Genomic DNA, 22,813 nt, shown 5'->3' with positions numbered 1-22,813 from the left:
TCCCGGGAGAGTCTGAGCCCCTGTGAGCAAAGGAAAGGGAAAAAAAAAAGATAGAAGAGGAGATGTAATGGAGGGGGTAGATCAAATAGCTGTTTGCTGTTTGGTTTTGGTGAGAACAGAAGCAAATGCTGCTGAGTGAGTGGCATCTCACCAGTTCAGCTGGAGCCATGGCAGAGCGGTGTCCTCATCAGTCTTTTTTTGAAGCTTCCTGATGGCAGTGAGGTGATGCTGTGCATCTCCCACAAAGCCTGACCTGCACAGTGGTGGGTTGGGCTGGACTGGGTATTTCAGCTGTGCCTCTTTGGGATGTGACACTGGCAGGTGCAGGAGGAGACCCAGGGGGGACTTGGGGTGATGAGAAGTGACTGGAGCAGGGCAGGACACTGCAGCGTCTGCTCTCTCTTCCACTGTGCCCATTGGTACAGGTCAGTGAGAAGTTGGCAGAGGAAGGTGTGTGTGGGAGGCAGGGACTGTGCAGGTGCCTGGGAGATGTTGGTGCACCTTCACTTCGGGGTTTTGCATGACCCTCCTGTCACCCCAAGGAGGCAGAGCATGCCGGTGTCCTCCAAGCATCATCTTTGGTGCAGGTACGGTGTTGAGACCCAACTCGTCCGGCTCATTTCCTGTCTTGAATGGCACTGAATGCAGTGGGATCACAGCTGGAGGTGCCCGTGTGTCACCTAATAGAGAAATGAAAGCATTCAAGTCCAGCTTCAGCTGTCTCTTGTAGCTGCCAGCCCTATTTGAGTAATACTACAGGGAAGTTATGAAGCATTCCCAGCTACTCATTTCAAACCCCAATTTTCTAGTAATAAACTTAAAAACCTTATTGTGAGGCCGAGTTAGTGACTGAGTCTTCACTTTATAATCTCTTTATAAAAATGTACGCACATTAACAGGACGTATTTAACAGACACATTGCCTGGATGAAAGGGTGCTTTGTGGAAGGAGGCTTTTGTGAGTTTCTGGATCTCTCAGCAATTCCTGCGGAGCTTCCCAAGTCTGGCTGACACAGAATGGCAGAGGAAAAGACCTTCTCACTTTCAGCTTGAATGGAGAATAATGGGGAGCGAGAGGGAAGGGGGAGGAACCCCGGCTCCGCAATGCGGAGGTGATTGCTATTGGCACTCATGAGCCGAGCATTTAACGCTTATAGTTCTTCCTACCCCCAGCTGGGGCTTTGCATTTGCAATGAGCTCGCTGCTCTCCTGCCAGGAAAAGTGGGTCTGAGTCAACAACAGCTTCCCAGACCAGGGAAACTGAGACTGCTTTTCTCAGCCCAGGTAGTCCCTTTTTCCTTTCCCTTCCTTTTTTATTTTTATTTTTTTATTTTTAATTAGGTCCAAGGATTAATTAGGTCCATCTGTAGTGGCCTTTTCACCAGAAAAGGATTTTATTTATTTTTAAATTTTTTTTAGTTGAGGTCTGATGTTGTCTTTCATCTTCTATTTAATCCATCAGCTGGATTTTGGTATTTTTAATATCCATGGTGCACCACTGATTCTTGGCAAGGCAGAGGTTTTCTTTCACAAAAAATGAGGTTGTGAGCTCACAGATACCTTCAGTTCGACCTTGCAAACATCTTCATGAGAGCAGGAGTCTAGTGGGCACAATGTTACGTTTCCACTTTTGAACTGGAGTAGCTCTTGACACGTCAGCATTGGCCTAACTTCACTTTTTTTTTTTCCTTTTCTCTTTCTTCTTTTCATGTTTTCTCTTTTTGAAGTCAGCCCTGCCTGTCACGCTCCCAGAGTTGCACTGATGCCTCTCTGGACTCATCCATCCTCTGTGTGTCTTCTGATGTATCAGTGTGTCACTGTTTGCTTCTCATGGCTACCATGATGTCTTAATGAGTTTTCATCCATGTCTTCCATGTGAGCTCACACTGGGGGGGACCCCAGGTATTGCTTTGTGTTCTGAGGAATCCCAAAGAATCATCAAGAAGGAGCAAAATTAGGTCAGTGTCTGCCTCGAGACAAGGGTGTGCAGCTGTGATGTGGCTGGGAGAAATCTGGGATGCACTGAGGTAGTGCAAGGAAGTTTGAAAGCATTAAACCAAACAGCGTTGCAGGAGAGATGTACGTAGCCAAAATGAACATAAACCCAGAGGTGGAAGTGCAGTACACCGGGCTGTCTCCATGTTCCTGTGTGGTGTAAAAGCACATCTCTTGGGATGAGCTGAGCTGAGGTGTCTGTGCCATCACCTGTGCACCAAAGCATCACAGAGCTGGTGCTGCCCCACAGCTCGAATCACCAGGTGAACTTGGTTGTGTTTTTGATTTCAGTGTCTTTCCTAAGAATTTTTTCTGTGGCTTCAGCAGTCTATCACAGCTCTTTTGTAATCTTGAAACTCGGCGAGCTTTGGGCTGCCTTGGCAAAAGATGGAGCTCATAAGACTTGCTGGTTTCTGAGAGCAGGTAGATGGGATAGATAAAATGCACAGAAGTGGTGAGCTTGGGTGGCAGGTCCCCGTGCAACTTCCTAATACAGTCCCATCCTCCTTGCTCAGTGGAATATCGACAAGTCACTGTTTGTTGCTGTTGTGATATGTAATAAGTGTGCAGGCTCTGAGACTTTTCTTTTAATTTGTCATTAGTTTTGTTGCATATTGAGTGCAGGCTGTGCAGGGAGAGCTTCCAGTGAAGGCCTGGGCTTCCATTAACTTCAGTTTCTTTAAGGGGTGGTTAGCTGAACACCGAACTGAAAATCAGGCTCCTGCTCTGTCGGGTATTTCTCACAAAGAATATATGTTTTCATAGCAGCTGTATGCTTTGCACAGTGAGATAACAAATGCTCAACGTTTTGCATGAGAAAAAGCCCACTATTATTGTTATTTTATTTTTGGTGACTAAACACTGCAACAGGAAATGACCCCAGTCACAGTTTCCATGACTCCCTGTCACTTGAATCCAGTTTTCATGAAGATGAAAGGCCAAAGCAGCCTTTTGATAGCGAGCAGCTAATTGGGAGGCTGATAGAGGCAGCTTCTTTATGTGGGGGAAAAAATTAAAGCAGAAAAGAAGAGGAACAGCTGTGTTTCGGTGCACATATACTATCCCAGATAAATCTCTGCACGGACAAGGAAATATTTGATAGTGCTGTAGTGAAAGGAAAACTGGGAATTATTGAAGGCATAAACGTGGCTTTTCTCTGGGGAGGAGGGAGCTCATATTTAGAATAAAAACCTGAACCGAAGGTGCTGCTAGATGATGGATTTGTGAAGTGACGATCAGAGGATCTCTTGCATCTTGTGAAATGTGCTGGAGGGTTGTATTTTCTGGTGAGGCAGATTGCAGGGAAATGTCAGCGTGCTCTGCTTTTCCCCTCTGCCCTTTGCTGGGGACATTCCTACCTGTGCAGCATTGTGCCTGGCTGGGGCACGGCAGGGCAGCACGGCGTCCTGCTCTTGCTTCAATGCAGCTGTGGCTTTCCCTTCTCCCTTGCTGGACACTAAACATATCACAGGGAACCAGCACGTCAGTATGGATCTCCTTGGGACATAAACGTGATGGTGATAGCTGGGATCCAGCTCAGAGTGGTAACAGATGTCATCCCACCATGGACAATAAGCTTCCTGTTACTGCGTGGTGCCCAGCATCTATTCTGGACTTGCACAGTGCAGGAGGGGTCCTCAGCAGCAGTGTACCAAAGTGAGGTGTGAGCCAGCAGAGTGCAGCTTCTGAGTACAGCAGTGTTTGCTTCTACTGGAGCATCTCCACACGTGATGCTGTTTCCACCCCTTCAGTAGAAGTCATTGCAATAATCAATGATGTTTTTGTTTATTAAGCTCTGAAATTGCCCTATCCAGGTAACAAAGTGAGTGGTGAGGTTTTAATCCTTCAACTCCAGATGAGCTTGGGCTTTCATGAGTGCTTGGGTGTGTTTTCATGGCTTTCTTCTTCTTCAGGAGGTGTTTTCCTGTCCGTATGGAGGAACCAGTTGCCTTATCTAATCAATTTCTCGCTGCTTTGCATGGGTTACCCTTATTTTCCCATGAAGTTTTGAATACCTGGAAAGTAAGATTGTTGTAGGGAGGACCTGTGTCTTGGCCCTTGCTGGACCTGTAAACGTTTCCAGCTATTTCCATGCATTGTTTTGTCCTTCTGAAATATTTTTTTAGTGCAGAAAACGCCATCTTTGTTGACATACTTCACACTAAGGGAAATATTCTGTTTTTATCCCATGCGTATCAAAGCAAGCCTTATTTGAATGTGAGATTAGGATCTCAGCAATGAAAGCTATCTCATCCAACCAGTTGCTGCTCTTTCACAAAGACTTCAAGAGTTTGTGACTGACAGGCTGCTGCACATGGCTAAACTGGAGGTGGGTCTGGGGGACTAACTCCTGAAAAGGCGAGGAAGCAGCTTGCTGTCTGAAACTGCTGGTTTAACATAAATGGAGGCCTCCAAAACCAGCTCATCTGCTAGCACTGGGCAGCGCCTCTGCCTTCTCCTATGAAGGTTTCATTAGGCAACAGCTGTGGTCGTGCTGCCTGAGTACATGCCAGTTTTTCTGTTCAGACAAAGCCTCCAGGACTGCTCCTTAGCTGCAGCCTGTCTTGTGAGAGGGGAGGATGTAAAATTAACACAGGAGGAACACCGCGATCCAACACGGAGGGAGTGCAGGTGGGCTGGAGCAAGCTGACCATGCTCCTTGTGCGAGGGTTTCTGCTGCCCTGGTCCTGGGGGGGGGGGCTTTCAGCAGCTCCCTTGGCTGACAGAGCCATCAGCATTGTGTTCTGGGTCAGATCTGTGGGGAGCATCTGTTTTGAGAAACAGACGCTTGTGTCCGAGCTTGAAATTGGAAGGTGTTTCTTTGTGCAACAGAGCACAGCATGGAGGATGGTTCTGCTTGCAGGGCGGTGATTTTGGGATAGCTGAGGGTGGTGTGCCCCACAGAAGTGCTTTGGTATGAGGGGTGCCCAGAGAGGCAGTGCCTGCTCACCCCAGTTCAGCTCTAAGTGAGAGTTCAGTCTATACTCAGAGTGCCATTAAAGCCTTTATTTCTCCTCAGTGGCTGAACTTGCTCATCGTGACCCAAAAGTGGATTACAGCATGGTTTCTGTGTGTTCAGACATATATGCACAGAGAAGTGAAAGGAAGGGAATGTATTTGTGTTGCTGCGTTGGAGGCCATCTCTATACATCCTTACAGGTGTATTTCAGTTTCCAGATTGTGAGATTTGGAATGGTCAGTGTTTTATGTTTTTCATGACTGTTTACACAGGTTGATAGCAATGGGACAAGGAGGAATGGTTCTAAACTAGGACAAGGAGATGGGGGTTAGATGTTAGGAGGAAGTTTTTAACTCAGAAGGTGGTGATGCACTGGAACAGGTTGCCCAGAAAGGTTGTGGATGCCCCATCCCTGGAGGCACTCAAGGCAAAGCTGGATGTGGCTCTGGGCACGGAGCAATGTTAATGATGTATGGACATGTGAGGCCTTTTTGATCTTCGTAATAGGTACAGCCCACCAGACACTGACATCAGGTCGTACTGCCACTGCCCAGCCCTAAGGTTGCTTTTCTTTTCTTATTGCTTTCATTCTTACCGTGCAAGTCTTCCCAAGTTCTGCTGTCTGCTCCATTCCCTCCGCCCTCGCGGTGTTGTGCAATGTTGGCCATAAATTGCAGGACTGTGTGGCTGTGCAGCATCCCAGCACTGTGCCTCTAGGGTTGTAGAACCACCTTGCAGGGCTTCTCTGTGTTTTTAGGTTGGAGGATTTGAATCCAATGGCATCTGACTCCAGAATTTTGTTCCATGCCTTATAGCTGGGATAGTGCCGTTCTGAGTTTCACCTGCTTGTGCCAGGAAGGAACACAACAACACCAACTCAAAGTAGAGGAAAAAAACAATGCCATATTTAAAATAAATAAACATCAAGGCCTTTTCTAGTCATCCCAAAAGCTGTTTGCATTCTCTTTGCTCTTTCCTTGGCTTTGCAGCTTCTTGCATTGTGGCCTTGCTGGCACGTTTTCCCGTGTTCCTCAGCGACGCTGTTGGCAGTGCTGGGAGCTCAGCCTGCTGGATGTGGCATTGGATATCACAGGAGATGTGGGTGAGAAATGTGTGAGCACACTGAGTATTGATACAGTCCTTTAAAAACTTCTGCTAACCACACAGATGGAAACCTCTGCCTCAGTGGGTGCGGAGCGATGGGAAAACGCTGCAGCTGGAGGTGGTTGGTGGGATGTACATCTTCCTGCATCCCCAGAAGCAAACTTCACAGATTCCAGCAGCTAATTTATAGCATTTGTTTTCAAACATGCAAATAATTCAGGTACTTTTCATCTCAGCAGTGCTCATCAGTTCTTCAGAAGTGCATGCTCTTGATTTCCACATTTCTTTTCATCATAACTTCTTGCTACTGAGCGTTTGAAAGATAAGTGCTTTCATAATAATTCCAGCAAAAATAATCATCCTGGCCTTCTAAAAAGGATATTTTCAGTTATGAAGTACTGTAGGCTATTCCCCTTTGTGTGACAAAGTTGATTTCATGTGGTGCATTTCTTTTATTTACTTAAGCTGTTAATACTGGTTTGCAGATATTCCCACAATTACTGGGAACTCTAATCTTCTGCTTTTGTTTTGAGTCATTTTCCATAAGCCTTTTACACCACGTAGTCTTCTTTCCTTGAAGTACAGTGTTGACAAGAAAAGCAAACTAACTTGTTTCTGTGTTTTGAAGCCCCGTGTAAGCACTAACAAAATGTCAGGCAGTTGTAGAAACCAATCTAATAGCTACAAAAGCTTGGAGCAGAATGTTGAATCATGGAATCTGTCTGACCGAAATGACTGCCCCTCCACGGATAGCACAGACCTGAGTGCTGTCCAACAAACTTGAACTTCCTGATGCTTCTTTTCAGTGAAGAAGCGGACACACGGACAGCATGTTGTATGTCTGCTTCAGGGAGGCCCAGCACAGAAGTGGAAAAGAATGTGTCCATCCCTCTCCTTTCTTACTAGGCAGACTTCGTTAGTGAAAGCAAAATGAAGCCATTAAAAGACAGAATATGAACGAGCTCCTTCTGCTGGTGCCCAGCAGGCCGTGGCCTGGGCAGGGAGCAGCTCCTCAGCCCCGTGCCTTTCCCTGCAGCTCCATTAGTGGGGTGGTTCGGCTCCATCTCCGGCGTGTCTGTGGTCGGTGTCCTGCTTGCAGCCTGCTGGGCATCCCAAACAATGTGATGTGATGTGAGATAAAGGACTGTGCTTTGCAATGCAGCTGGTGCTTTTTGCTCCCAGAAGCTGGGTGTAGAAATTGCCATGGGATGGCTTGGCTTGAGATTTGGCTCCAGTGAGGTTGTGCTGCAGAAGGCTGAGGCAAGTCCTCCTCTTCTGCTGCACTTTCCCTCATTAAATACTGAGCTTTCTCTCCCGTTTCTGGGTTGGAATCTGTTCTGCTCTTGATTAACACTGGAGTTTTTGTTTGTTGTTCCTTTTTTTTTTTCTCCCCCCCCCTTTCATGTAAATGATGCCTTGCTTTTTACTTGCCTTTTTTTCTTTTTTAATTAGAAGAATAAATGCTTGCATTCATGCACGTATTGCTTTGAAGTGCTGCAGGAATTCAATTCATGAGCCTCTCCTTGGTCTCAATTTTTAATTTTTCTGCGAGCAGATAACATCTAATGGCTCTGCTCTTTCCCAAAGATTGTATTTGTTTTCTGCAAGTTGCTCGACCTCCTCCTGTGCTCTGAGATAAGTTAAACACAAGGAAGAATGGTGAACCCTCAGCACTCCTGCGAGGTTTTGTTCCATGCAGCAGTGACTCATGCTTGACTGCAGCTCTGAAAGGAGGGAGGAGTGGTCCTGGGGACGATGGATTGCTGGGATTCCCTGGGAAATCCTCAGTTCCACCTCCTCCTTTGCATCTGTACCTTGTTTCTGGGGCTCCAATACACAGTGTTTGCTTCTGCTGTAGGTCTGTTCAGACTTGTTGATAACATCTGATGGCCTTCAGCTTCATGAAGAGGAATTGTCGGATAAATGGTCTGCTAGTGTCCTTGCTCCCTGAGCTCACTGGAAGCAAGAGAAGTAGGATGTTCCCAGGGCTACCTGATGGGCAGTTCTGTTTGCATTAGCAAAACAAATTGGAAACTGTTTCCTGAAGCTGACAGAGAGGATGGGAGAAGGGAGTTCAAGTGCCATGAGAGCAAAAACTAAGCTAAGCTTCTTCTGCTTTTGTAAAAAGTCCAGTGATTTATCCACTTCTGTTTATTGTCGCAGTGGTCCCAGCTGTAGGACTGGCACTGAGTGTGGCTGAGCTGGGCCAGGGCTGCCCAGGACACGGCCAGTCGGGATGTTGGGGTCTGCATGGCTGGAGGTACCACCCAGACCAAGCATAACGAGTGCTGCCTCTCCCTGCACGCAGGCCTGGCTGCCTCTGCCCCAAATGCTGCTTCCACTCTCCATTTTTGGCCAAATACGTCTGTTTTGCTCTTCCAGCCGTGACATAAACTGGGTAATATTGGATTGGGAACTATTTCCAGAGGCTCTGTCTATAAGTGGAATATTAACTGTTAATATTTACTGCTCCTGCAGTGATTCTTTCTTTCTAACCTGTAAAATCTGTTAACATTAGTCTGGAAGATTTTGGTTTTCTATTTAATGCATTTGCTGTCCTGCACATCTCTGCCAGGAACACCATTTTCCAGCTGCAGTGTCTAGGAGAGCAGGCTTGCCAGATCCATCCACGTGGGAGCAGCTGGAGTTTGCTTAGGACAAACTTCCTACAGCGTGTCCAGGTCAGCTCACACCACAGAGCTGCACGCACGGACCCAGAGGGAGTGTAACAGCCATTTGAGAACAGCTTGATGTCCAGGTTAGAGAGATTGGTGAAGATAATGAAGGTAATGCAAAGTGTTTATCTCCTTGAGTTTAATTTTTAACTCCTTGTAAAAGTGAATCGAGAAATTCTTGGGACAAAGAATTCCTCCCATTCCCTTCTTCTCGAAACGAGGAAACGCACACATTACATCAAAGGCAGACAGCACAGAGGAGATGTAGAAATAGATGATCTTAACTCTTATGAATCAACATTCTGCTTTCTCTTAGGCTGCTGACTCAGACAGCAGATGACTTGCAGTCAGTTTCAGGTCCTACTGATAAATGACTTTTCTCTTGGTGAAGGTGTTGGTGCCTTGCTCGGGAGCAGCTGAGGACTGGATGTGGAGTGCATTTTCAAGTTGTGAAGCTCATGGATTTCAGAACAGAGGCGATGTGGAGGCTCTGATCAGTGGCAGTCACAGGGGCAGGCTGTTATCAGGGTGTTTGCTATGTGTGTTGATGGCTCTTGCTGAGAGATCCTGAAAAATGATACTCCTGGACATTTAAAGAAAACAGTTCTGTAATTACGTTCGCGTCAGCCCATTCATTTTATGCACGGAAGTTCAGTGTGATGATTTATGATCCGTAAATTCCTATGTTTAAGCTTGTCAGTTTGGGATTTTTTTTTCCTGATTTGAGTAGATCTTTTTAGTATGTTTCTCTAGCCTGAATTTTTCTGTGTCCAAACAAAGCAGAATGGTTTCTGCCTTGATTGTGTTAAATGGATCAGTGAAAAAATCAGTGTGCTCCCAGGGCTCCCCCCCCCCCCCCTTATTTTTTTCCTCTTGACTTCACCATACAGTTGCACAATCCTGGCTGGAATGTTACATAAACGGATACATGTTCTGTATACTGAGTTCCCAACCAAATTGAACAAGCATGATAATTATACTGAAATGATATTTAACTCTTTTGGCTATAGGGTTGCATGTTTACATGTATCAGTCTGCTGCGCTATTTTCAGTCAGTCATTATTGCACAAGCTTAAACACAAACCAGAAAACGAAACCCCAAATTCTCCCCACTGGAAGAGGTTTCGGTTTAATTTTGTTCCTGGCAAATGCTGGAGTTTGTTCCCCCGAGAGGAAGGTGGTTCTGGGTGAGTGGGACTGGCTCTGGGAGGGAGGATGACAAACTGGAGCTGTGTTTTATAATTCTGATGGATTGGCCTAGAGGTAATTCAGTGCTATTATTTGAGTGGTGGGTACAACGTGGAGCCAAATTCCAAACACTGCCTAAGAAGTAGCAGATCTTTTCAAGGATGAGTAAGAGATGACGCCAAGGAGATATTTCTGTCGGCTTAGGAGCACTGACAAAATGCAGTGAGCTGGAAAATGCACATTAATCAGGAAGGACTCAAAGTTAAGTGCTGCTGAGTGCCATTGTTTGTTACTTTTACCTGCAGAGTAATTATTAGAGCTGTGTTACAGTGCTGCACCTTGATGCCATGCACGTGTAGCAAAGGCAAGTGAGATGGCAACCTACTCACCTGTATCAGCATTGGGCTGTCCCAGCCTGCATGGGATGGATGGCACCTGGGCAGGTCCTCATCCTGGGGATCATTCAGATTTCTTTTGGCTACTCATGCTGACCAAGATAGCAGCCCCTGTCCTTTTCAGTTGTTGCCTCTCTCCCTGAGGTGGCAGTGAGGCACGGTGCCATTCAGAGACAGAGTGATGACAGAGCTACGGTGGCTGTGGGTCTCCTTCAGCTCTCAGGCAGCGAAACTGAAAACTCAGATTCAGTGTTTAACTACGTTTGCTTTGCTACGAGTTGCTCTGATAATTTCAAGTACATTTGATTATAAACAATTAACCTGTGGTAAATATACTGGGAGTACAAAGAAATCCATATTGATATTTTAAGATTCACGTCCTAAAAGCCAGCATGAGGGATAAGCATGGGGAGAAAAAGAACAGATCTTACTGAGGAGACCATCTGCTTTGTATTTTCAGGTTGAGTAGCATAACTTTCCTTTTTCTGAAATTCTGTGATAGACATTGCCATGAGTATAACTTGACTAAAGTTACATTGGCTAAATGAATAATCTTTTTAACATGTGGAACCGATTTTCCTGGGGTCTTTTCCCCCCTCTCACTCTTTTCCTCCCTCTTTGGTCCCTTGAAAAAGAAGAGGGAAAATTCTGCTGGTCCTGATTGCATTTTTGGCAGTTACTCAGTTTTCCGTAGTTTTCTCTCATTGTATACGCCTGGAGTTTTCCAAGGAAACATGTTCCTAAGAGCTGTGCTCAGTGTGACTGTTTCCACGCAGTGTTGTGCGTATTCACCGCCTCCACTTCTGAACACAGCTCTTGGAACTATCCAGAACGCCTTTACCTCCCACAGCCCATAGGTAGTAGGTAAATACTACCTGATAAATGCTGTGTGTGATGCTTTCTATCCTCAGAATTGTGATCAAAGCTGACTGCTGGTTCTTCTGTTGCCCGATGCATGATTTGTGCGTGGCAGGTTTTGTTGCAGTGCAAGGAGGTACAGTGGGAGATGATGGTAGCTTGGTTTGTGAATGGAGAGCTGGTGAAAATGCGTTGAGTCACTTGCCCAATTTTCATACCTTAATGAATCTGCAATGCACATAGGCTTGTGTCACGAATGCCAGGAGGTTCAGTCCAGTTTGCTTACGGAAAAGCTGTGTTTGATCATCTGAGCTTTTTCTCACAAGCGAACTTCTTCCGCATATTTCTGCCTGTTCCAAGTAGTCTTCTGTAAAACAGATACATAAAATATGCACAGTCATTTAAATGCAGCTGCCAAAGGATGCTGATGTGTTTTAGCAATGTACCAGCAAGTGTAGAATGATTTGCCTACTAACAACATTCAGAGTCACCCCGAGCAAGCTGCATACAGTGGCTCAGGAGCAAATATTGTTCCTGCACTGAGCAAGAATGATGTGAACAGGAGTGGGTTTCCATACGGTATCCAAGTGCCATTGTCAGATACAGACCCCTGGATGCCTGCTTGGGAACAGCCAGGTGTACCTTGTCATAATTCTGTAATCGTTTGCCATATCAATTGCCCAAAGTTTTGTCTGAAACCTAATGTGGGTGTTCGTGAGAGCAAGCAGATGAAAGGAGGTCTCAGTATCTCAGCTGTGCCCTGCGTGCCTGCTGCATGGTGGGACTGGAGCAGAGCACTTTGCCACTGGCTGTCCTCTTCAAGGGAGTGATCAAACCTTGTTTGAATCCCACTTAGTCACATATGAAAAGCATTTCACCAGGGTTGTTGGTGATAAGAACCAAAACTTGTTCAAGCCATGGCTCCTTCTTATCTGCCAGTCAAAATCAAGACCTGGATGCTACTGCAGATGTGTTGTGGTTGCTTTCCCTATGAATCTGGTTACTGAACAGCAATGAAAACACTGCAGTGAATCCCTGCAGATCTGCTTCCTAATAGGCATGCGTAGAGGGGCACAAAGTTCACCTGCATCAGGACAGAGCTCCTGGGAGAGGACCAGGAAGGTGGTCTGAGGGCAACAACAAAACTTCCCAGTGCAGTGACGGAGCACTGGAGCTGCACACAGAGGCGGTGGGGTCTCCTTCTGTGCAGACGTCCCAGCCCCGCCTGGACGCCGAGCTGTGCACCCTGGGCTGGGAGCTGCTTTGGCAGGGGGTTGGACTCGGTGAGCTCTGCAGGTCCCTTCCAGCCCCTGCACTATTGTTCTGTGAAACTGGAGAAGGAAGTTTTAAGTAGATGGCAGTAGATGGATGGCAGGATTCCCAGGCTATGCGGGACTGTATGTCTTATTTCTTATTTCAAGGTGCTGCTCTGCTCATGGAGCTCTGGTTTCAGGGCAGGCACCAATCCCAGCTCATCTCTGAGCACTGCATCTCATTCCTTTGTCTTCCTGTCTAAGAAGGACTCTGGTTCTGCTTGATGAGCAGTGCAGCAGAAAAGCATCCCTTGGTTAAACCCTGCCTGCAAACTTGTTCCTGTTGGAAAGCCACCCAAAGAGAATGTGGGGATGTGCCTTTGGGTGCTGAGCTGGGTTGAGTGGGGGCTGTAACACTGTGCTGCTGGCAGCATTGCTCTCGTTTGAGTTTCCCTTTTGCTTTGTGTAAATATATACACACAAGAAGTGTGTGTGTGTGTATATATATATATATATATATATATATAAGATTTTTTTCTTATATATATGTATGAAATTATACATATATGTGTAATTTCTTGGAGGAAAACACAAAGCATGTCCTTGGTCTTGTGGGAACCCACTAGTTAATGCTTCTCAGTTTTAGAACATGGTAACAAAACAGAATGCGATACGGCTTCAGACACTGCAAAAACAAACTGCAGGAAGAAGCCACAGGTTTCCCTCGGAACAATCCACCTCTGTGAGTCTCACCATCAAAAGGATTCGCTACGTGTTTGTTTGCTCACTTTAAAATGTTAGCCTTTAAAATAAGGAGCAGACCCTGGCTGGCTGCTACTTGAAGTTGAGAAGCACGGCAGTCCTGCTGGGTTAACACCACTCTGACTTGACACGTGCACATTTTGCTGCTGCTGTTCTCTATCCTTTTTAACGTGGTTATTTTGTCATCCTGCCGCGATCCAAAAAGGATGGGTAGCAGCAGTGCATGCCCAAAATCTGCCTAAACTTCTTTTTTCCTTAATACATCTTGGAGTATAAGAGACTTCAAAATAATTCACAGCTCAGTGAGTATTTTACTAATCTCGTGTTTGCTTTTCTTGATGCTCTCAGCTTGTAGCATTTTATTTCTGTTGGTAGGGAGATGGACTTATATCTTGTCAGACAATAGTGACGTGGCTGCTGCCCTTGGGATCCTGGTTTGGGGCTGGCTGCCTTTTTGTTTGTTGAGATGTGGTGCTGACAGAAGAGTTGTGGCCTTTTGAAGTGCCTTCTGCTGCAGTGCCTTGCTGCTGAGTTGGTTTTAATTTCAAGGAACTGAGGGAACAAGTCAGTCACTACTTGGCTTTTTACTCTAAGCTCGGTTTGGAGTCATCTCCCAAATGCAAAGCTGACTGCCTCCAGCTTCAGGCTGGGAATAAGAACGCCTGGAGCCCAGTTGTGGTGCAACCACCACTGAGCCAAACCTGAGCTGCCCCTTATCTTAGGGGCTCTGTAGGAAACCTGACCGCTCTCTGGAAGGAGACCCTGACTGCGGACGTGCTCCCATTCATCACTGTCAGATGCACCTGTGAAAGGCATCACAAAAGCAGCATCCCAAATCTTCCCTTCCTAAGGGATCCCCATGCAGACCCTGCCCTTGGAGCCTCTTGCTGTGCTGATTTATCTTGCTTATCCAATACTTGTCCTGCTGTTAACAGCTAAGAGTGAGGCAGCTGGTGGCACCGAGAGGCACTTGGTTACAGCCAAAGTCATTAAAGCTGATATGCAGATGCCACAGAGGAATATTTTCTGGGAAGTTGCAAGTAATTTGAACCAGACAGGTAATTAAAGATCTTTGGGGAGCAGGAGTCTCTAATGTGTTGAAATGTGCATTTGTAAGACAAAACCTGGTTTTCTCAGGACTCCATCCAGGCTGTGGTCAACCTCAGCGGCTGATGGGAACGCACTGTGCAGCTCTCCTGATGTCTGCACGTCCTGGAGCTGTTGCAGGTCACTGGAAGTCCTGCAGCAGTCCCTGCAGACAGCAAGGATAACTTTTCCTCAGGGTTCTGTGTGCATGGCTGGGACGTGAGTGCTGTGCTTGGAGCAGGAAGAGGAGGATGAAGAGCAGCTCAAGTGATGCGAAGCAGCAGGCAGTGCTCTGAGCCAGCAGGCAAGCATGAGCTTCCTCTGAGCACCTCAGACATTGAAGTGACGTGGAAAAAAACAGTGCTTATACTGACTTTCCAGTGTTGTAAATTAGGCTGGGCCAAATCTGGAATGACACATCGCTTCTGGAGCTTTCTCTCAGAACAAAGTATGGAAAATGCAGATGATTTCAAACTTAGGCAGGTTTTGAAAAAGTTTTCAGTTTTGTTTGCTCCTTAACACTGTGATTGGAGGCTTGTGCTTTGTGGTGGGAGCAGTTGCAGTGAGTGCAGCAAAGCTGGCTTGCCGTGCTGGGCAAGCTGGGGCAGCACAAAGGCATCACCAAGTGCTGGGTTTTACACCATTTTACAATGTAATTCACAGTTTAGATTGGAAAACCAAACTTGATTTGTTTTGATGTACTATTTTGTAAAGTGAAAACTGTTCACAGAGATATGCTCGAGGAAATCAAGCCATTTAAGTGGTTGAAATACAGTGTTTGCCTATGCAGATGTGTTATGGCACATGTGGAAATGCAGCATGACTGTGAAACAACTGTTCCCAAATCTTTAAAATCTCTGCTGAGGAACTAAAGAGGGCTGACAAGCTTAATTAATGCAAAGAGCAGACCTTATGTTGGGAGACATTAGAGAACACAAAGGCTGTTTCCCAAGGAGAGGTGATAACCTGGGGAAGGGAGCACATTGCATGGGATCAGGGGAGAGCTTGGGATGCTTCCACCCTCTGCCGTGAAAGCAAAGTGCATGGCTTTCAAAAGTGTGTAGGAACTTGGAAATTGGTATGGAGTGATGCTGGTTGTGGTCCAAGGCCATGCACACGTGGCTTGTCCAGACAGAGCGAGCACAGCTTCGCCTGCAGCCATCTGTGGGGCAGGCACCATTGAACAGCATGGGGTGGGAGGGCTGAGTACAGCTGCTAACGCGTTGTGCCAGCTGCAGCACAGTGCAGCCTGCTTTGGGGCTGCTTTGTCGTGTTGCTGCCAATTGACTCTCAGAGTTCTTTTGACTTCGTCTACAGGTTGTTAATTAGCATTGTTCTTGTCGTGCTTCGAAGGAAGTCCTGGGCAGCCCCACACAGCAGCACCCAACCTGCAGTGCTGTGTCAGAGCAGTGCTGCAGCATTCCCTGAGCTCCAGCAGCTCAGGGCCATCCTATGCACCGTGGGGCACAGCCTTTCCCTCACCCCCATCCCCAGCCCTCCCCTGAGCTGTGGGGCCGCCATGAGGTTTACCCTCAGTCTCCTTTGCTCTAGGCTGAACAAACCCAAAGAGCTCAGCTCCTCCACATGTGCTGCCCTGCACAGCCTTCCCTCGTAGCCCTGCTTTGGGTCAGCTCCGTGCTGAGGACACAGAGCCCTGCTGGTGGTAGCTGACAGACTGCTTCCTCCTCGCCCCTTTTGATGTCTGCAGACTAGAGGGTGTGCGGGGAGGAAAATTCAATTCATTTGAAACATTTTGCATCAAAATGACACGCTTTAATGTATTTTCTTCTGATGTTTAAATTATCTTTTCATCTCATGAGGGAGAAAAAAAACAAAACAAAAAGATGTTCATAGTTACAGTACCCAAGCAGAACTTAAAACAGAGCTCTAGAAGAGGAAGTCTCAATATACAGGCAGCTTTCAAGAGTGGATGCCTTTCCTACCCTCCCACCCCCCTATGCTCCCTGAGACTTGTAAACTGAGGAGATTTATTGCTGCCCTTCCACGTGCAGGTTCGGAATTAAGAGCTGAAATTTCTGGAATTCCTGCAGTCCCCAGGAGGGAGAGGGATAAGGGGAAGCGGTGGTGGTAAGTGCAGCAGAGGGCTCTGCAGGCTGTCCCTGCCAGCTGTGGCTGCATGTGGCCCTGCTGGGAGGAAACCAGCTAAACCTGCATCAAGAAAGCCCTTGGAGTTGCTGACCAATGATTATACCGTGTTTGGAGGAAATGTAGGCTTCTTCAGTAATCACAGCTGTTGCTAGTCGTTCAGAGAGCTAATTCTTGTTAATTTCACCCCTAGCACATCAAGGAAGGGCTCAGTGGGGCCTTTACAAATCACTCTCCTCTGTGAGATGCAACCGTACCTACAAATCTTCTTGCTGGGGCGTTTGACTTTGTGCAGATCAATGTGGAATCCATTGGTGAAATCCCAGCTTGCTTGCAGGCTGGTACAGGAAAATCCCATTGATTTATTTTAAAATGTTTTATTTATTCCCCACTGTTTCTAGTGTATGGTTCTAAATATCCCATCCACCTTAGTAAATTAACAAATGCTTGGGGAAAAAAAACAAACAGCTATTATGTTTTTGCCTTCAAACGTAAGAACAGAAGAGATCCAGAGGCAGATATAGATGAACTTGGTACTCCTTAGGTGGAGCACACATTAGAGATTTCCAGGTGAGGCAGTCTGTTTCTGACAGATGTCCTGGCACATGTGCCTCTTGAAGCTGCTTTAACGTGACTTTTAAGACAAAATGTCTCTTACGTATCCTTTCTGATTTTTCTTGCAGAGGATATTCAACTCCTTCATGTACACAGAGAAAATATCGAATGGAGAAAGTGAAGTTCAGCAGGTAAGTCTGACCTCCTGCCTGCCTGCTGCTGCGCACCATGTGCTGATGAAAGCACTGCTTTGTTTTGCAAAGGCAGAGTTAGCAATTACAGTTCTGTCTGAACTTATTGTAGCCGTTTTCCTGACTTATGGCACCTAGGATAGTAAACAGAATAGAGTGTAAATGGAAGTGCATTGTGTGAGCTGACTGTGGATTTGACTGTTTTCTGCTGCCTTGAAAGGGCTTTCCATCTGCTTTGTGTGGGTCCTTCCCCTAGAAACAAAAGAGCAAAGGCAGAGCTGGGGCCCTCGTGTAGCATCTCACATTAATTGACTCTTTTTCACATTGGAAGGCTCTCTATTAAAATTGTCTTCATTCAAGGTGAAGACACTAATATTGTTGGTAACTGTGGAAATGGTATCAGTTGTGTTGTGTAAATATGGGGCAGCTACAGCCTCATGCATAACAATTGTGGTTTAGGGTTTTGTTTTCTTCTTGTGGTCGTTTCACGTGTTTTTTCCTCCTTTGGGATCAGATTCGAAAATGCAAGCAGAAAGCTCTTCAGCTGAATATTGAGCTGATTTATCCTTTAATGTATGAGCTGTAATGCTCACTGTAGTACATTTATCCACTATCATTTTTCCAAATGCAAAGGCAGATCAGGTAGATCTCATTTAATTAAGGTGCCAACTCACTGTTCTCACAGTTGCACCTTCACACAGAGCCCGATGAATTTTGGTAGCGGTGACAGGCGCTGCCTGGGGGCTGCAACAAAGATCTGGCTTTTCCTTCCCGTTCAAGCACAGACCCATTCGTGCAGCCTTCTGCGAGTAACCTGACCTTCCTACCCCCGTCAAGCCCGTTTTAATGTTCAGCACGAAGGAAAGTGCCTCAGAGCAGGGTTTTCTCTGGGGAAAAAGGAGTTGCTCTCTTGCAGTGAAGGTAGTCTGCTGTGTGCATGAGCTGCTCTTGAGTGTGTCCAGGAGGGATCATGTGTGCACATGTGCATTAAGGACAGTCATCCAACAGCAGTGAGTTTATGTTTGATGTGAAATAGTGAATCTATCAGACGTTCTTTTTTTTTTCCTTGGTTTTTTTTTTTGTTTCATTTCCCAAGGAAAGATAAAGCAGAAGTGGATCATATGGGATTCTGAATGTATGGGCAATGTATTTAAGCTTTGGGTGAGTTTGAACTGGGGAGCAGAGCTCAGGTCCTCTTCTCTTTCAGAACAAACATGGTGGCTTTTGATAGGATTATCATCCACGTGGAAACTAAGTTAGTCTGCCAAAAAATGGAATAGTGCAAGAAAACTTCCAGCAACGCAGGGCTTCTGCGAGACAGAAACCAAGTATCTGATGCAGAAACATTATCCTGTGCTGCTGCTAAACTGAGATGTGTAATAATGCTATCAGATAGCTTTGTTAATGGAAGGCCATGTGAGTAACGATGTGGGCTTCAAGTTAGACTGCGAGATTGGCACCAGATGTATTTTAATGTGAATCTCTTGTGTGTGTCATTAGAAGAGTGGTAAGGTTTGTGTTTAAAGCATGTTGTTTGTTCTTCACCTTTGGTGCTGCTTCGGTCTGTCTGTGTCAGATTTTTGGTTGGTGAGATACAGATGTGTGTGGGAAACAGCGGAAGAAACAGGAGTGAAGCATTAATTCTAGTAAATTACCCTAATTCTGGTATGAACAATTGCTTGACCCTGCGGATAATAGTGTCTCAACCCCTTCAACTAATGCTGGCTTTGCGGGAGTTTTTCCTAGCTGCAGTCAGTCAGGAGACAGCTGTGGGAGTCCATCCTGTACACACGATTTAGCTGTAGAAGTGGAACTAAATAAAAACTTAGAAAAGCTTTTTTTCACCCCAAACTGAGTGGAAGGCATACAGCTTTTGGATGCCTGAATTTGCATCCCATGCAAGAAGATTGCTGCTTGATAAAACCCTGTGCTATTGCTGCTGCACGTGGGGCCGAGAGCCTTCAGCCTGCAGAGAGGAGCTGTGCTGAGCAGGTGCTGGAGCCAGACACTACAGCAAGGCTCCCTGCACAGGTGTGCAGGACCAGGACCACCGCATGGCTATAGAAATGTGCCTGAAAGCATCTCAGCATCGGAGCAGAAGGGCTCGCTGGCTTTGATTCAGCGATAGGGTTTTCACAAGTATTTCTGGGTGGTCCACACACCACAAAAGGGCCATGTGGGCTAGATTATATGTATCAGATGGCTCTTTAGAGCCAAAAGCGTTTTTGGGAAACCAAGAAACCGAATTAAAACGTCTTTGAAGTCTTGACTATAGATTCTGCGCTTAGAGAAAGATAGCGCTTGTTTCCCGGTCACAGATGTACACATTTGCTTTAAGGAGATGGAAATAACTGTCCAAACACTGAGGGTAGTGTGATGAATTCTGAGCTGTCAGAGGAGAAAAACGAGGCCCCGGTGAAGCATAATTATGGCAGTTAAAAGCTGAACAGCGAAGTGGATAGCGGAATAATGAAGCACTTCTCCTTCATTAATAACCAGGTCTTCTGGCCCTAATGAATCACAAGCAATGTAGCTGGAGGTTTATGAGCTAAGAGTAGTGCATGGAATGGGATCATCTTGAGCAAACACAAACCAATGTCAGCAAATTTAAATCCCCCATTGCTCATTCCTGTTTTTGTCATTCGTTGACATTTTCTTCGCAACCGATACCCGAAGGCAATTAATTACGGTTTTATGTCAACTGGGATGATTTTTCTTTTTGCAGGCAGACCACTGAGCTGGTGTGTGAGTTGGCTTTTTATATACCAAACTGCGTAAATAATGACTTTCAGTTTGTTGGGAAAAGTGAAAAGCTACAGCTGTTGGCCTTCGGGCTGAAGGATTTAGTGCACTTGGTTTTGTCCATGCCACACAAGGAGTGGTTCACCTTTGGGTCTTAAGCTGCTTACCCTTCAGGATTGCTATCCTACGTAACAGCCTTTTTCTCTTTGAGTAAGTTATTAACAATCGGATGACAGTTGCCCAGAAGAGCTGGAGTACCTTTCCTGTAGATTATTTTGATATCGAAGAACTGATAGAATAAGCAAATCTTAGTGGTGTGAAGCACTGACTATAAAAGGTGGGAGCAGTTGGTTTTAGTGAAGGGAATCTTGCTTAGTTGTTTATGGGAAGTCAGTGCATGTTCAGCCTCACGTGAGACATGTGGGCCCTGTGGTGTGGAGAGCTTGGAGCTGGAATCCAGGGATGGTGCTGCAGCCATCTGTCTTGTAAAACTGCAATGTAAAACTGGATTGCTTACATCACTTTGCGTGGTGGTTGTGAGCTAGGCTGAAGTACCTCGAGGTTTAAAACCGACCTAGGAAATGCTGCGTGTTTGGCCAGTTTGTTTCATTTTGAGGCATTCTCCTGATGCTGCCTGTGTTTCCTTGTTCTTTCTGCTCCTAATGGCACAGCACAGCTCAGACAGCAGCAGCCCTGCCCTGAGTCCTGCAGCAGGGGGCCATGCAGCTCCCCGGCAGCATCCCCACACACAGAAGTTCAAGATCACATCTTCTGCTTCTGCAAAATCCACCCGTGCATCCCTGTAATTGCTTCAGTTGAGATGGCCAGCTGGAAATACAGATAGATCAGTTGAGAATCACCTTGCTGGAATGTTCTGGAGTGTAGGCACTTGGATTTGAAGGCTGGGAAGGATGGGGACAAAGGGAAAGATTTTAATGTATAGGACATGAATGTGTAAGCAGTGAGATGTCTTTCATCATTAGGTTTTACCTTGTTTTACAGGGCTTACTCTCCATGCAGGTCCTATGCTTAAAGCTAGAAAACTGTCATTTACTCTCCTGCTGGCTCCTCCAGAGCATAATTACCAGCTATAGAAATACCTGGAGAATCGATGTGCCAAGCTGTTAGGAGCTAGTCAGTAATTGCGGGCTGTTATTTAGGAAGTTAGGTACAGAATTTTAAGGCAAAACATGAAAATTCACATGGATACACATTTTTTTCTAATACGAACAGCTTACCAGAAGGTTGGTTTTTTTTTTTGGTTTGTTTGTTTTCATGAATCATTTATATAAAGAAAAAATTAACAAATGCATCTCTGAAAGCTGAAATCATCAATGACTTGAGGTTGAGTGGAGCGGGTTATGTCTGCCACAGGAATCTCTTCAGGAGAAATGCAAAGCATTCTTAGAGCAGCCATTCAGAAATGATGTTTATACCTCAGAGCCTGAAAAGCTGAATCACGTCATTCAAAAACTTGGCCAGGGAATGAAACTTGGAATCAGAACTTGGGCCAGTGGCCTACATTGGTCTGATATCCTACAGGACAGAAATTACTGACGTTGCTGCTGTGTTTGGGCACAATCTGGGAAGCGTGTTTGTGTTTGAGCTACAGTAATCAGAAGCTGTGCTCAGGTGGGATACAGCTGCTGAGGCTTTTTCACATGGGTCAGACTGGTTCTCATGGATGTTTGAGGTGATAACTTGAATGGTGTTACCAAAGGAGCATCTGCAGAGAACATCAGCATTCCCTCTGGAAACACAGGAAAGATGTGGAGTTACCATGCCAGTGTCCCTTAGAGCCAGACATCCTTTCCTTTCCAATCTTTTCCATTCCATTTCTTACTCTGTCAACTGATTAGAGAAAAGAGGGAGTGGGCTTTGTAAAGCTGTTGGTGAGAGTGCTGGGGACTCCTCCTGAGGTTCTTCCACTCTGAGGTTGGGGAAGCATTACATCACTGTCTGTCAATGAGCCGAGGGACAATTAGAGGACAGCCACAGCAGTCTCCTGGCCTTCCAGCAGGAGGCTTGTGTCGTGTCACTCAAGGTGTGGCCCTTGCTGACACACACAGATTGACAGAGGAAATCTGTATGTGAAAAAACAAGGTTTTAGTGTTAAGACCGACGTCTCCCTAGCTGTGAGCTGCAATGTGGTCTCAAGATGTGAATTTGAGGACAATTAATTGTGAGGCTTGTGATAAAAGGTAGTATGTACAGCATTTGACATATTTCCAGAGTGACTTACAGGAATTGTGGCCCTGATTTTGCTGTGGGCCACATTTGAAATCTTTTTCCTTCTGTGGATCTTGAGAAGACCTGCCAAAATGGCTGCACAGTGGAAAGCTTCAGATGAGTGCTGCTCCCCTTGAAGAAGTGCATGGGGAAGTCGTGCTGCAATCCTGGTGGGATGGTCAAGGCCGTATTTCCTTCATCACTGAGAGTAAGAGGAATGGTCTGAATCTGTTGATAACGATGGTGTGTGACTCGAAGGTCCCTGCTGAGGGTCACAAGGCCCTGCTCTGAGCTTGTGCAGAAGCAATGGCTTCTCCAAGAGCCAAGGTTGGGTATACACGTGTTAAATCTCCCCCCAGAATCAGAGCTTGTGGATCCACGGCACCACGAAGCTGTGATAGAGCAGGAGAGGGCACGATGGATGCATTTTGTCCCAGATTCTGCTGGTTGACAAAAGGAGTTTAAAATAAAAATACCAACTGAATTGTTCAGCATGTAAGCAGTGCTTCCTGAGGAGTGTGCTCCGGCATCCACGCCTGCCGGCCTCGTTGATGTATATTTTAATATACAGTCCTGGTAACAGAAAAAATACTCTGCTTTCAAGCTCCAGAAATAAAACCTAACCTTGGAACTCTGCTTTCCTCAGCGCTCTCTGAAAGGAGGGAGAGACTTCAGAGCAGCGGAGCTTTGAGGGGAGCCGGGCTCTAACAAAGCTC

The 22,813-nt window shown here is 46.1% G+C and overlaps 1 protein-coding gene across 2 annotated transcripts in view; it reads left to right on the top strand.

The window, feature by feature from the left end:
• CACHD1 (cache domain containing 1) overlaps nt 1-22,813 on the top strand; it is an 82,176-nt gene that overhangs the window by 9,452 nt on the left and 49,911 nt on the right. For both annotated transcript variants that reach the window (XM_065737238.1, XM_065737247.1), the window contains exon 2: nt 17,064-17,126. In XM_065737238.1, the coding sequence (XP_065593310.1) occupies nt 17,064-17,126 (63 nt within the window). The remainder of the gene's footprint in view (nt 1-17,063; nt 17,127-22,813) is intronic.

The sequence above is a fragment of the Cyrtonyx montezumae genome, unplaced genomic scaffold, assembly GCF_038088225.1.
Source record: "Cyrtonyx montezumae isolate F1298 unplaced genomic scaffold, pur_monq_1.0 scaffold_1, whole genome shotgun sequence".
NCBI lineage: Eukaryota > Metazoa > Chordata > Aves > Galliformes > Odontophoridae > Cyrtonyx > Cyrtonyx montezumae.
The sequence above is the reverse complement of the archived record's forward strand: the minus strand, read 5'-3'. Positions and strand labels throughout refer to the sequence as shown.